At 44.4% G+C, this 15,023-nt stretch overlaps 1 protein-coding gene across 1 annotated transcript in view; it reads left to right on the top strand.

The window, feature by feature from the left end:
* The window catches only part of LOC147603900 (uncharacterized), a 267,683-nt gene that overhangs the window by 215,208 nt on the left and 37,452 nt on the right, over positions 1–15,023 (top strand). Inside the window, exons 42-44 of the mRNA XM_086795826.1 lie at positions 9,442–9,546; positions 9,646–9,861; positions 9,952–10,134. Coding sequence (XP_086651952.1) covers positions 9,442–9,546; positions 9,646–9,861; positions 9,952–10,134 — 504 coding nt within the window. The remainder of the gene's footprint in view (positions 1–9,441; positions 9,547–9,645; positions 9,862–9,951; positions 10,135–15,023) is intronic.

Raw genomic sequence — 15,023 nt, 5'->3', positions numbered from 1 at the left:
CCTTACAGTAGGGTAAGGCCAAAATAGGTGCATCCTTCACCTTGAGCTTGAGAGTATGAAAAGCCTCGTCAAGCCTCTCATTCCATGTAATAGGACTACTGGACTTTTGTCCCCGTCCCCTGAGAAGGTTCGTGAAAAGAACAGCTAGATTCGAATAATCCTTCACTAACTTTTTAAGAAAGACAATGAATCCCAATAATGCCCGAAGTTGCCTCACTGACTGAGGAACTAGCCAATCCAACACCTTCTAAATCCGCTCAAGATCAATGCTCATACCATCTGGAGAAATCCAGTGACCTCGGTATGTGAGTTCCTTAAAGAAGAACTCACATTAAGAGAGTTTAGCATGCAGTCGTTCCCATCTTACAATCCTCAAGACTACCCTGAGATGCTTAACATGCTCCTTGAGGGTAGGACTATAAACTAAAATATCATGTAAGAATACCACAAGGAACTTTCCCAAATAATCCCGAAAGAGATCATTCATTATTTGCCGAAAAGTAGCGGAAGCATTCGTGAGCCCAAAACATAATACAAGAAACTTGTAATGGTCATACCACGTACGGAAACCTGTCTTAAAGACATCTTCCTTGGATATACATATTTGGTGATAGCCAATACGAAAGTCAATCGTCGTAAAATAGGCAGTGCCTTGCAACCTATCTATTGAATCCTCTTCTCTGGGAAAAGGATACCTATTCTTAATCATAATCCTATTCAAATTTTTATAATTTACACACATTCGCCAACAATTATCGTCCTTGTGCTTTAAAAGCAATGGAGCTCCCTAGGGAGATTCACTCCTACGTATGTCTCCCATCTTGAGATATTCTAACTACATTGAGCTTTGGTAATTTGTCGACTACATAAGGCAGTGAAAATGGCTGACGTTTGTTGTAGCTAGCAATGATATATATATATATATATAGATATATAAATCTCTCGCAATACAAAAAAAAAATATGTATATATTGCCCGCACTCAATTCTATCTTTCATAACCTTCCAAGCTATAGAAAACCTCTCATTCTACATAAAGTAGAAAATACTCTCTCTATCTTGCATATAAATCAAGCAAGAAGGATTTACATTCTTACTCTTATTCTGTGTGAAACCGGAGGGTCAACTCTTCATGAATCCTCTTATCATCCTTTAAACCCAAACAAAATCTTTTCAATTCCAAGTGGACTTTTTTTCATGATTTTTTCTTCTTTAAATTTTCTAAAATTCTAATTTCAAAAGCTAATTAAATTTCATAGGTAAACCAAATGATTTCTGCACCTCAAAGTCAGACCATTGCCCAGAGATCGGGGGAGCCAGAGCTCTCCTCCCCAAGTACACATACCAAAGTCTCTTTATTCAGATGCTGTTATCACAGTAGGTGATGGATGTTTGGAGAGCTTGTGATGCTCCTGACTCTAGGCAAAGAGTTTCTCTTGCCTCCGAGAGTGTCAGTGATCTTTATCATAGTGTGCCTCTAGCGAGGAGGCAAGAAATCTTGGATATAGAGAGTGAGCCTATTGGAAATAAGTGCACACTAGGTGTACTATTTCTCTAGTCTACATTTGTCTAGTCTCAGTTTTTGTCTTGAGTCTTGAGTGTGTGCCATGTGGCACCTCTACATTTATCCCATAAGCACTCTTGCTCAATGTCTTGTACTTGGCCCTATTTATTCAGGGGTCACATCAATTGAAATATCTCTCAGTTTTGCTTCATTCCTCTTGCACTCTTCTCCATGTTCTAGCTTAGTGTGATACCATGCTAGATTTCTAACATGGTATCAGAGCCATGCTCTAGCAGCTTCCCCCTCTAGATCTGGCCGCAGCTTCCCCCTCTAGATCTGGCCGCAGCTTCCCCCTCTAGATCTGGCCACACCTCTACCTCTGCCCCGCCATTCTCTGCGCCATCTTCTCCTGCATCTGCCCCGCCATTCTCTGTTGGATCTGCCCGCTTCTCCCCTCAGCCTACCTCTCCAGCTGCTGCCCGTGCTGCCCCTATCCTCAGTCTGCTGCAGCCAGAGCTGCGTTTTTTTCTGCCCGCCATACCAACCTGCCCCGTTTGCCTCTGCTCGGCCTGTTGATTCTGCTCCAGCTTGCAACTCCAGATCTGCGCCAACAACTGCCCGTCTTCTCCTTCTTGCTGCTGCGGGGGTTCATCATGGTGCTGCCGCTTCTCTACTTGAGCTTACCGGCCTGTTCATGGAGTCACGACGTCCAGCAAGCTCGCCTAAAGCTGCCGTTTCATCTGCCGCTACGAAGCCCCCATCATCTTCTCCTCCGGCCTCCACTCCAACTTCCACGTCTCCATCTTCGACTCCAGCCGCTTCTATGTCTCCATCTTCTACTCCAACAACCTCTACAGCAGCAGCTCAAGGCACACTCCAACTAAGAAGTATTTTCTGTCTACTTTCTATCTCTTGAAAATTAAAAATCTCAGTTGTGAATTTTTTATTATTATCTCCTCTCGAAAATATCAAACTACAAAGATCTCTCTTCTTAGGGATTAGACACTGCCCTTGCCTCACATCCTCAGCAAGTGGTAAGACCTTCCCTTCTCCCTCATTTACTTCTCTATCTTGTACGGGATTAGACACTGCCAAATATGGTAAGACCTTCCCATCTCTCTCATATTTGTCTATGCTTTCATGCTATCTACCACCATTGATCACCAATGATGTAGATCATGGGGTAATGTCATGTCTACATGGACTTATCTTTGTCCCTATCCAAGAGGCACCCTTGCATTACCCACTCTAGCAGGAGGATTGCCCTTGAGGAGGGATTATCTATCAAGGTCCATCTCTCTGTCTATCTACAATCAGTCAGCCTCTCTGTCTATGTGTCTATCTTATGTGATCTTACAGTCATATGTCTCTGACACTCTGTCTATCAGTCTATATGCCTCTCTTTTGTGGATTAGCTACCCACATTCTGTTGGCATTTTCTGTCAATGTCCCCATTTATCTTCTATTTGTCAGACTCTCTCATGTCTATCTGACAGTCTCTCTCTGTGGGACCACTCTACTGGCTGATTGCCTCTCTCTCTGTCTGTCTATGATCCACTCTTGTCCCTACCCTTGTGGACCCATATGAGGATATCACTTGAGGAGGGGTGTCTCAGGATCTTTGTCTGTCATGTCTTCTGTCTTGTCTCTCAGTCTATCGGTCTTTACGTCTGTCTTCTAGTCTTGTCTTTCTGCCTTCCTCCTAGTGTCCACTTAAGGAGGGTGTTGGAAATAAGTGCACACTAGGTGTACTATTTCTCTAGTCTACATTTGTCTAGTCTCAGTTTTTGTCTTGAGTCTTGAGTGTGTGCCATGTGGCACCTCTACATTTATCCCATAAGCACTCTTGCTCAATGTCGTGTACTTGTTCTATTTATTCAGGGGTCACATCAATGGAAATATCTCTCAGTTTTGCTTCATTCCTCTTGCACTCTTCTCCATGTTCTAGCTTAGTGTGATACCATGCTAGATTTCTAACAGAGCCACCATGTGTAGATTATGTGCTTTGCAGAGGGAACTTGAGAAACACCCTGATGCATTATGCCGAGTGGATCTTGGATGCATCATGCACTGTTAGGGCTGAGTTGCAGGACTGTTTTGAGCAACGTGCATAGTTTCGTTATCATACACACGAGTCATTCTGGATTCATATGGGAGGTAGATGTAATAGGCATTTCTTTGCAGCCCATGGCCTCTCCCATAACAGGGAATGCGTTAAGACAGCTGCAAAAGAACAAGCAAGGAGTGCTCCACTCAGAGCTTGACATAGTCAAGAGGATTGCATCTGATGTTTACTGCCGCTTGTTATCTGCAGATGCTCGCTCCCCTCAAAGAGATAGGGCACATCAGAAGGTTTGGGAGTCTCTGTCTAGGCTGATTTCGGATGACACGTGTGCATTACTTAGCAGAGGAGCTTAGACAGCTTTACCACATGGTCAATGTCCTAGGGATCATGAGACCTCTCCTACGTTTTTCATGAGTTTTGGGATGACATTGGGGATGAGATAATTGTGGCATTACAGGATATATGGAACACGGGCTCTATGCCTCTTTTTCTTCCTGAGGGTCTTATCCACCTCATCCCTAAGGGTGGTGATAAGACTAACATTGCCGAGTGGTGGCCTATCACATTGCTTGGGACTGCATACAAAATTCTTGCCAAGGTTTAGAGCATGAGATTGAAGCCAGTATTACAGATGGTCATTCATGACACAGAATTGATTCCTCCAAGGAAGAGGTATCTTTGATATCATCTTTTCCTTTTGGGAGGCGTTAGAGTGGGCTAAGGCAAGTAATCATCCCTTGACCATCTTGCTACTTGATAAAGCCTATGATAGAGTGGATTGGGACTTCTTAGATGGTACTCTCGCATGCATGGGACTTCCTCATGATTGGATCAAAGGTGTCTCTTGTCTTTATCAGGAGGAAGGGTTTCTCCTTAGCTCCCCTACTGCATCTCATTGTTGTAAAAACTATGAGCATTTTCCTTCGCTCCATTGGTGGAGTAACTGGATTAAGATTGCCTTTGTGCACGGAGGAGCTTTTGGACTCTCAGTTGATTGACGATACAGTGATGTTTCTTGAGGCATACCACTCATGTCTTTGCTCATTTTGCACTACCTTGGAAGAGTTTTACCTAACAGCACGGGATTTTATAAATTGGCATAAGTCTGCCGGATTTTGGGTCAATAACTCCGAGAGGATTGATTGGGGCACAAATGTTGTCCTCACATGGATTGAGAGAGGACACAATTCCAGATATCTTGGATGCCACATTAGGATATATATCACAGCTGCCCAGCAGTTTGCCCCTGTGCTCATGAGCATAAAGAAAAAGCTCCCTCTTGGAGCTCCAGGAAGCTCGATTAGGCGTCGAGAGCCCTAGTGGTAAACCATGTGTTGCTTGCCACAACTTGGTATGTCACTTCTTGTTGGTGTTATGACAGTGGATGCATTAGACAGTTGGGGATGGTGATCCACAACTTCTTATGGTCAGGGGTTGATGACACATCACATACCAAGGCCAGAGTTTCTTGGAAAACTATTATCCTTCCCAAGCACGAAGGAGGATTCAACATCAATTGAACCAGAGATCCAATGCAAAGCTCTGCTTTCCAAGTTGCTGGTTAGAGCATTCCTTCCTAGTACTGAGCCGTGAAGGATTTCTTCATGTGCCATACTCGTGGATGTGTCTCTAAGAGCGGTGGTGACTAGAGGAACAGCACATGTTTTATTCTTTGAGGCAGATTACCGCCCCCCATCCTCTCCACTAGTTCTTCCATCATCCGAGCTAGTATGTGGATATTTTTACATCACGCCCCCCAACTCAATAGTAGATGAGGTTGACAGGCAGCCCATTATGTGGAATGACCTTATTGAAGATGATCTTGGCAAGACCCCTAGGTGTAGGAGGATACGCAATGGCCAGGCTGGGAGAGATGCACAATGACATTATTGACTGGAAGAACATTAAAAGTCTTCAAGATGCTCAGAGGGAGGCATCTACCTAGCATCTCAGAGAGAGTCACCGACGGATTGCATAGATTGATGGAACTATACCTCTAGCAACTGGATCACTGGTACATTCTTAGATGAGTATCACCACTTGTGATTGGGGGATTTTTTTGGGATAGGTGTTCCCCTTTAGGTTATGAGATTCCCGAAACCAGAAGAGGAAGAGGTTGTTGTCTTTTGTTCCATTCAGTCTGGATGGCAGATGGAGAGATGTGGTGATGTACAGGTGATCACACCGGTACATCACCTCTCTCCTTTAGGTGATGCGATTCTCAAAACCAGAAGAGGAAGAGGTTGTTGTCTTTTATTCCATTCAATCTGGATGGCGGATGGAGAGATGTGATGTACAGGTGATCACAACCGGCTCTGTGATCTGACCAGAGAGAGAGTAGTGGGTTGCTCTAGGAAGTGTTGGTATACTGACCCTTCCCCAGTGATGATAACTCATGCTTTGTAGTGCCTATGGCTATATGGTGGATGCCCTATCAACAGATATCTACGTTGGGACCCTGGTGAGTGGGAATGTACGGATGCAACTAACCCCATGAGGAGCAAACCTTTCTTCAACTACACTATGCTTTGTAGTGCCTATGGCTATATGGTGGATGCCCTATCAACAGATATCTACGTTGGGACCCTGGTGAGTGGGAATGTACGGATGCAACTAACCCCATGAGGAGCAAACCTTTCTTCAACTACACTATGCGTAACACCAGGTTGCTCATGCTTGGACAGACCCACAGAGTAGTTCCCAGTGCCCACTCTTAGGCCTCACTGGGAGCGTGTGACATTACACCCCCCATTCAGAGGAGATTCTGGCCAAGACTCTGGCACTCGTACAGGAGGAGCCAGGTATCCTACTTCTTCTGGTTGTTTCTATGCGGTGGGTTGCCGACCAACCAGTTTTGGCATGGACCTCTCTTGTCCTAGATGCCCAGCTCTATCTGAGACAATGTATCATTGCTTATGGGGGTGCAGAGGAGCACAGAGGATCTGGATATCTATAGCCCAGCTCTTGGGCAGACTAAGGAGTGATCTTATCTATATTACTTGGGGTGCTATTGTAAGATTGACTCAGTCTGGCCCACAGCTTCTTTTTGAGGGCAGGGGAGTGAATCCTATTATACTTGTCAAGTTGTCCGTAGGGGCATAGCTTAGAGATGTTCGCTTCAGGATATCCCCCAGTCACGATACACACCACCTCCCCAACAACAATAGGTACAGTAGATCCATTTTCAGCAATAACAGCCTCACAAGCAACACGGCCAGGTGTGCAAGAGTCCAGGCTGGTATGGAAGGTGAGTGCAGGAGGAATAGGAGCCTCAGAACTGTACAGAACAGGTACTGCCACCACCACCACCACCAGGCTGCACAGAGGAGGTACAAACACACCAGGGTTGTGTGGAGAAGACAGGCACAAACAACAGTAAAGAGCTACACAACAGTACAGAAGGCTGTACGCATCGTGCTTTCAAAAATGATGAAGGGAGAGAGAGAAGTTGACGATGGTGCCATTTCCTCCTGGAAAGGTTATCAATTATCTTTGCTGAGGTAAGTTTCACCACATGAATGGTTTTGCACCCACCCTCACACACACATTAATGTTTGGCGAAGGCCCCATTTCAGTTGGGCATCCAGTTTGGGAACCCTTGGATATCCACACATCCTCTAACTGGTCTTGGTCACATTGAAAGTGTTCACACCATAATGTTATAACTCATCAAAACCTCAGTAAAATAGGCCTGGTTTCATCCTTGCTACCTGTAAGACAAATTAAAATGTGGGTGAGTTTACAGGCATTCCCATCCTTGGGGTTTTTGGGTGTCCTGGAAATTCCTCGATATCACATACAAAAAATCCAGGTCACGTCCATGACCAAAGATTGCATGAGCACATTTTCAGGCAAACAACTTATCCCCCAACTTGGAAAGCTTTGTACCTAATAATTTTTCACGTGAGGAGTTAGGCTGGTGACACCATTCCCTATCATGTTGCTTCCACATTGATCCATCTCTATCTACTGTTAGTGCTGCTTGTCAGCCATCTTCTTATCTACCACTTTCCTTCTATCTCACAAACTTGAAATTTATGCTGGAGACCAGTCTTCACCCCTAAGAGACTCGTTTTGATATTTCTTATCCCTTGTTTCTCATCATTTTGCTTACAAATCTTGTGCAAATGTTGGATAGGATGACTTCTGTGGTCACAAATCCAATAGTGGATAGAAACAACTAGACACTTGGGGTATCCAGTGGGAGTGAACATCACTGCATCATGACACCTAAAAGAAACTGCAGATTGTGGTGAACACACAAACACAAGACCAACCAACCACAGGAAAAACTAAGCACGATTCACAAATCAACAAAGATGGATGGTAATACTGAATTATCACTGAAAAGAAGATTACAACATATGGCTTTGGCTTCCCACCCTTGTTGTACAGAGAAAGGAGCTTCTTCTTTCATTTCCAAAGAACTGATATTCAACCTTGGGAATACCAAGGTAACGAACGGTCTTCAAAAAGAATTTTAGGGGATTAAATAAAAATTCCTTTATATTCGACAGAAAAGAGAGCATACATTGTGAAGGCATATACTTACCTCAGGAGACCAATATCAGACTTACAGCCATTAAAATAAGAGAAGACGTAGCACTATCTTTGTGTACACGTGGTGAGCAGCTATAGCTGCTAAAACTAGCATTCTTCATGCAGCCCATTCAGTTGCTCCTGTAGCTTGAGCACATCTTTCTTCTGACCTGTTCCCTGGTGTCCTATTATTATTATTTATTTATATTAGGTAATATAAAATCATACAAAGGAGCCAATGAGGTGATAGCTCAAGTGGTGAAGGTGTTTTCCTAGGACCAAGAGGTCCTAGGTTCAAAACCCCCCTTGGTGCTTCCTCGGCGGCATCGCCTATGGGTGGATAAATAAGCGCCTACAGGCGGCTGTCTATGGACAGTGAAATTTGGTAACTATGGGAGGATCTTGGGCCAAAGGCTAGTTGAAAAAAAAAAATTATACAAAGGGAGATCTCAACCAATAATGGGCACTATGCTGCCATAAACGCCCTGTAGAAGTGGAGAAGAAAATATCTTGGTTCCAATCCCTCATAAATCTGCTGGGTTTTGTTTGTGAAGCTCTAGAAGATCCTTGTATACAGGCCCAGGTGGCCAAAAGAGTATGAACAATGTCACTCCATATACTGCAGATACACTGGGTGTCAAATACCCTCGAAGGCCTCTGAGCATCTGGTCTTCCAGATATGCCACTGTCATACTAGCACTAATCTCCCAGGTGGTGCCAATACTCAGCGGAGGTGGTGTGTATTGTAACTGAGGGATATCCTGAAGCAAACATCTCTGAGCTATGCCCCTATGGGCAAGAATAACAGGACCCGCATCACTGCCCTCGAAAAGAAGCCGTGGGCCAGACTGAGTCAACCATGCAATAGCACCGGTCACTCCTCAATCTACCCCGAAGCTGGGCTATAGATACCCAAATCCTTAGTGCTCCTTGACACTCCCATAAGCAATGATACACTGTCTTGGATGGAACTGGGCATCTAGGACAAGGGATCCACTCCAAAAATAGATCTCCATTGGTTGGTAGGCAACCCACTGTGTAGAAACAGCCAGAAGTAGTAAGAAATCTGGCTCCTCCTGTACCAGTGCCAGAGTCTGCCATTATCTCCTCTGAATGGGGGGTGTAATGTTGTATGCCTCCCATTGAGGCCTAAGAGTGGGAACTCTCTGGGTCTGTCCAAGCATGAGCAACCTGGCGTTACGCTTCCTAACACTCTTTCAAGTTTTTACATGATTTTGTACCTGATGCATCTTGCCAGCATAGTTTATAATTTAACTTCATATTATTATTGCTAGTTTGTTTTTCACAATGTTTTGAACCCTTGAATCCACCAGGAGAGGAAAAATGTGGATTCTACTGAGTGGCGATTCTTACTAGCAGGAGCTACCTCTTCCACCATCACACATCCAAACCCTGCTCCAGATTGGCTGACTGACAAGGTATTTGTATTGTTATGGAAGAGATTACAACCTTCAAATCTCAGAAGACTTCTACTGATTTGCTAGGTGTCTCACAAAGTGTTTTGTGGGCTTGTGCAGTCATGGGTTGAAATTTTGAATCTAAGCCAGATGAGGAACTTCCAAGGCTTTGAGCAGCACTTTATTGAGAACATATCCCATTATAAGAAGATATTCGACAGCTCAGAAGCTCATCAGGAGCAACTTCCAGAAGATTGGGATGAGAAATTGAATAAACTGCAAAAATTGTTGATTCTTCGGTGTCTTCGTGTTGACAAGGCACTTTTAGGAGTACAGGTGCATGTTAAATTTGTGGTGCAATCTACACCTGTTTGTTCATTAAAAAGCTTTTGACTTATCTGATTGCTGGAATGTTTTTCTCCTCAGGATTTCGTATCAAGCAACCTTGGCCAACGGTTCATTGAACCACCTGCATTTGATCTTGGAGTGTGCTACAAAGATGGGTCTCCATCATCACCACTCATTTTTGTGCTTTCATCAGGAGCAGATCCAATGGCAGATCTTTTGAAGCTTGCAGAGGACCTCCGTTTCACAAAGAAATTTGAAAAGGTGTGCATTGCTTCAAGCGGGGCAATTACTCTATCTTGGTCTGTGTGAGATGTGCTGGTATATAATGTTCGTAATATGCATACAAAAGTGCCTAGTCTCATTGAATGATCACACTCAGCTAGGACGAATTCATACACTTTGCATACTTCTGCAACCCATGAAATCTCTCCTATATGCTTCCACACTTGAACCCTTCTGAGAGAGACCAAAGAACTCCATCTTCTTTTAGATTTACTGCTCGGGCAGAAAATGTCACTTTTCTGCGTGCTTCTTGAATTATGCCCATGTAATCAGACCAGCCTTTGAGGCCTATCTGCCATAACAACCTTCCACCATAGTTTGCTGGATCCCTTAACTTGCAAGACTGTCACTTAAGCGTCTCTGGCCTCATTAGGTTCCATCTCTTCAGCGGCCTTCTTCACTCCATCAAATTCAGAGAGATGAGTCCTCTTCCATCACTGATGGTTACATCTTGTTACAGAGACCAGATGGCTCACATTTTCAACAAAGGATGGAGATCGCCAGCAGAGCAGATGAGTGCCGTATTTGCCTCCAGTAGAGTCATCTTGCTAGAGATTGTCCCAGATCCAGAGGCTGCATTAGGAGGCGGCGTGGACATGGTCATCATCGGATGTCTCCTCCTACAGCCACTCCTGCACCTCAGCACACTAAGCAGCAACGGGTGATGGTTAGGGATGGCAGGCACCCTGGATCCCTATCCATGCACCGGTACCTGTGCACTCGGTGGAACACCCTAACCCTTTTGCATCCCTGGCTACACATGATGATGATTCTACACAGGATAAGGATACTTTGCAGTTGGGTTGTCACAGTGATGAGGATGCATTGTAGCTGGAATGTAGTGATGATGATACATCACACTATGCATTGCAGTCAGATTGTAATGCTGATGCTACATTACACTCCCCTTCTCCCATTCTTGAGAAGGGAAAGGCTTTCTCCCCGGAATGGAAATGACCTCTCCTTGGAGCATTTCCCCTCCCTCACCTATGTGAGACGCGTTCCCACCTTGAAAGGGAGTCCTTCATCGACCATGAGATGTGGTCGCAACTTTGAGTCCTTTTCTTCATGAGGATTGTCTCATGGAACATACAGGGACTTGGTGCTGTTTTTCCGCATCCTCGGAAACAGCTTCTCAAGAACCAGGTTCACTTTGTAGTCATGGAAGGCCCCATGGACATTTTACTCTTGGAGGAGCATAAACTCAATGCAATCCAATGTGGTAGATCTGGCAAGTTATTATCCAATCACACCTTTTGGTCGTGAGTTGCAGGAACCAAAGGTGGTGTATTTATTTCAGTGCCAGCCCCTATCTTTCCTTGCATCATTGGCCATGGTGTCATTGTGCTTGCTAGAGCGCAGTGGGTCATCATTATGCAGGATGGGAGACACATTGGTATTTTGAACATGAATGCACATAATCATAGAGGGCAGAGGATTTCCTTTTGGAAGGCCCTCACTGGTTTGCTTCCTCATGCTATCATTGGTGAGCAACCAGCAAACAAAAGAGGAGGACAAGTGGGTATGGTGCACCCACTTGAGAGGGCCTCTTGGGAGAGAACATGAAAAGCACCTCAATGCCCAATGGACTGCAAATACCTTATGTACTGTTAGGGCTGAGCTTGAATACTCCCTGGAGCAAAAAGCGGAGTATCGTTACCATGCCTAGGAGTCATTTTGGACTGGCAGATGCAATAAACACTTCTTTGCTACTCATGGCCCATCTCATAGCAGAGAAAGTGTTAGACAATTGCAGGATACTCAAGGCACACTTCACTCCGATCGTGTCATGGTGAGACGGATTGCCTCTGACTCTAATTGCCAGATTCTTACCACAGAGCCCCATACCCCCCAGAGGGTTAGAGAGGGCAGAAGGTTTGGGCTACTTTGTATCAGATGGTCACGGAGGACATGTGTACTTCACTTGATGCCCCCTTGTCCGGTGAGAAGTTCAGGTAGGCCCTCCATGCATTACCTCAGGGTAAGTATCGAGGGGATGATGGCCTCACCCCCGCTTTTTTCATGACATTTTGGGATGACTTTGGGAAGCATACCACTATGGCCCTTCAGGAAATCTAGAACACAGGAAGTATGCCTTGTTCTCTTGCTGAGGGTCTTATTCACCTTGTCCCAAAAGGTGGTGATAAGACGAATATCAATCAATGAAGGCCTATCACATTGCTTAGGACTTCCTACAAATACTTGCCAAGCAGTAAGCATGGGCTTGCAGTTGGTATTGCAAGATGTGAGTCATGACATGCAGAATGGGCTCCTTCAAGTAAGAAGCATTTTTTATAATATCTTCTCTTTTTGGCAGGTAGTTGAATGGGCTAAGGAAAGAAACCAGCCTCTAGCCATCTTATTGCTGAACTTTGAGAAGAATTTGAGAATGCATATGATAGAGTTGATAAGGATTTCCTTTAAGGAACTCTTAGAAGTATGGGATTCTCTCAAGACTGGATCAAAGGTGTTTCATGCTTGTATTGGGATGCTCACAGTAGTGTGCTCGCATATGGTGGTAAAGGTGATCGCTTCCAGATCTTTCGTTATGTACGACAAGGATAATGCCCCTGAAGGCCCCATGTTATATCTCATCGTTGCCGAGGCTATGAGCATCTTTATTCACTCCATTGTTGGAGTCTCTGATTTGAGTCTGCCCTTGCGCAGTGAGGATGAGCTTTTGGACTTTGAGCTTGTTGATGATATTGCTATGTTCCTCGAGGCCTCACACATGTTTATGTCCCTTTTGGATTGCATTGGAGTAGTTTTGCCTTTCTGCAAGGGGGGCTTTCATTAATTGGCATAAGTGAGTCTGTTTTTGGATTAGTAACTCGCAAAGAGATAATGGGATGCAGAGCTCGGGTTTACTCGGATTGACATAGGGTGTACTGCGAGACATTTGGGGTGTCAAGTTGGGGTTGATATATCGCCTGCACAACAGTTTGCACCAGTACTTACGAGCATTAGGGAGAAACTTCTTCATTAGAGTTCTACTCCAAAGCCTTGGTGGTTATCGAAGGAGATTGGATCTAGCCTCCAAAGCCTTAGTGGTTAACCAAGTACTACTTGCCTCAGCTTGGTTCATTGCCTCATGGTGGTGTTGCTCTTGTGGATGCATTGGCCAATTGCAGAGATTGGTCTGTAACTTTCTCTGGTCGTGTTTGGATGGTACACTAGACACACAGGTGCTTGGGAGGCTGTTACACGCCCAGACAACAGGAGTTGAATAATGTAGATCCGGATATACAATGTAGAGCATTGCTTTGCAAGTTAGCAATTAGAGGATTCCTTTTGGGCATTGAATCTTGGAAGAATTTCTTTATGTTTCACATTTCCGGCTATACACCTCGTGGTGGTGGGAATTGGATGCTCATAACGTTTCATCTTTACTGAGGTAGAGTATAGGGTACCTTCCTCTCCACTTGTAGCTGCCATTATCAGAGCTTGGAGTAGCACGAGACCTTTTTTTGAGACAAAGGCTTCCTAGATCAGAGGACGAGGTTGATATACAGCCCATTATGTGGAATGACCTTACTAGAGATAAGGTGGGCAACCTTTGGGTGCATCTTGATATATGCACTGGCAAGGCTAGGAGAGATGTGCATTGACAGTTATTGCTTGGAAAACTCTCAAAAGTCTTCCTAAGGATCGCAGAGGAGCATCTACCCAGTACCTTAGAGGGAGTCTTAGACAGATCGATCAAATTGATGTAGCTACACCTCATGGGAAGATTATTGGCATGTTTCACGATCAGCATCATCCTAGGTGGTTGGGAGTTTTCTCCTGGATGAGTGCCATTACAAGTGTTAGCCTCGTTGGATCAGGATGAGGAGGGAGATTGTGTTTTTATTGAGATTGTGTGTCTATCCAACCAAGATGGAAATTGTTGAAATGTGACATGCAGGAGATTATGCTTGGCAAAATGTTGACCCTCCGCCTGATATTGTGACCCATGGCTCTTGGTGCTTATGGTTGTATGGTGGATGTCCTATCAGATATCTTCATTGGGATCCGTGATCGGGAGTTTTTAGGAAGTGGATTAGGCCACACTGGGAGAACTATGACAAATGATTCAAAAGAGATTTTGAAAATTTTACACAATTTGCAAAAATCAATCTTTGAAACCTCAATGTCACGAGTCATCAAATGACGCAAATCACAAGAGAGAGAAGAATTCTCCACAAAAGAGATTGTTCTTTATTTTGGCTGCGGCTTTGTAGGCAAGCTAGTAAGTAATTGGACTCTTGAGCAAGAGGTCTTTCAACTCATCTGAGCAGACGCACACCCGGTCCTTCACTGTGACCTGCAAGTTGGCAAGAATTGGTGCTCTCTCTTTTTGTTTTGTATGAACATGTTCTATGGCAAAACACGATACAATCAACACCAAAAAACTTATGTAGCAAATTTGGACCTTTGTTTGGGGACCATGGCGGAAGAATTAGATCAGACGCGAAAAGACAAAGTTGTTCTACTCTAGAAATGCTACAAGTCTCTCACAGAACTCTTATTTGGATACATTCTCTAACATGGTTAAAAATTGCTCACAAAATAGGAAAAAACCATTTTCAACACTATAACCGAATAATCAAGTTACCAACTGATGAAGGGACATTGGTGTAGAATGATGCATTGCATTGACCTATGTTCTACCTAGGTGTCCCATGCCGCTTGCCTAGCCAGATATCAATATGGACCTCCTTACACTCTTACTTGAGGGCGGAAAAAGGTTCCGAGTGGAATGACACATGCTTGGGGAGTCTTGATGCTGTTGTTGGAGAACCCTGAGACCTATAGTCCCCCAGGTGCCTCTGGTGATGGAGTACAATTGCATGAAATTGTTGCATGAAGGATCGGAAACTGGTGCATTA

The sequence above is a fragment of the Cibotium barometz genome, chromosome 63, assembly GCF_041138505.1.
Source record: "Cibotium barometz isolate CiBa-2024 chromosome 63, ASM4113850v1, whole genome shotgun sequence".
Lineage (NCBI taxonomy): Eukaryota > Viridiplantae > Streptophyta > Polypodiopsida > Cyatheales > Cibotiaceae > Cibotium > Cibotium barometz.
Note: the sequence above shows the minus strand (reverse complement) of the source record. Positions and strands in the feature narration are given on the sequence as shown.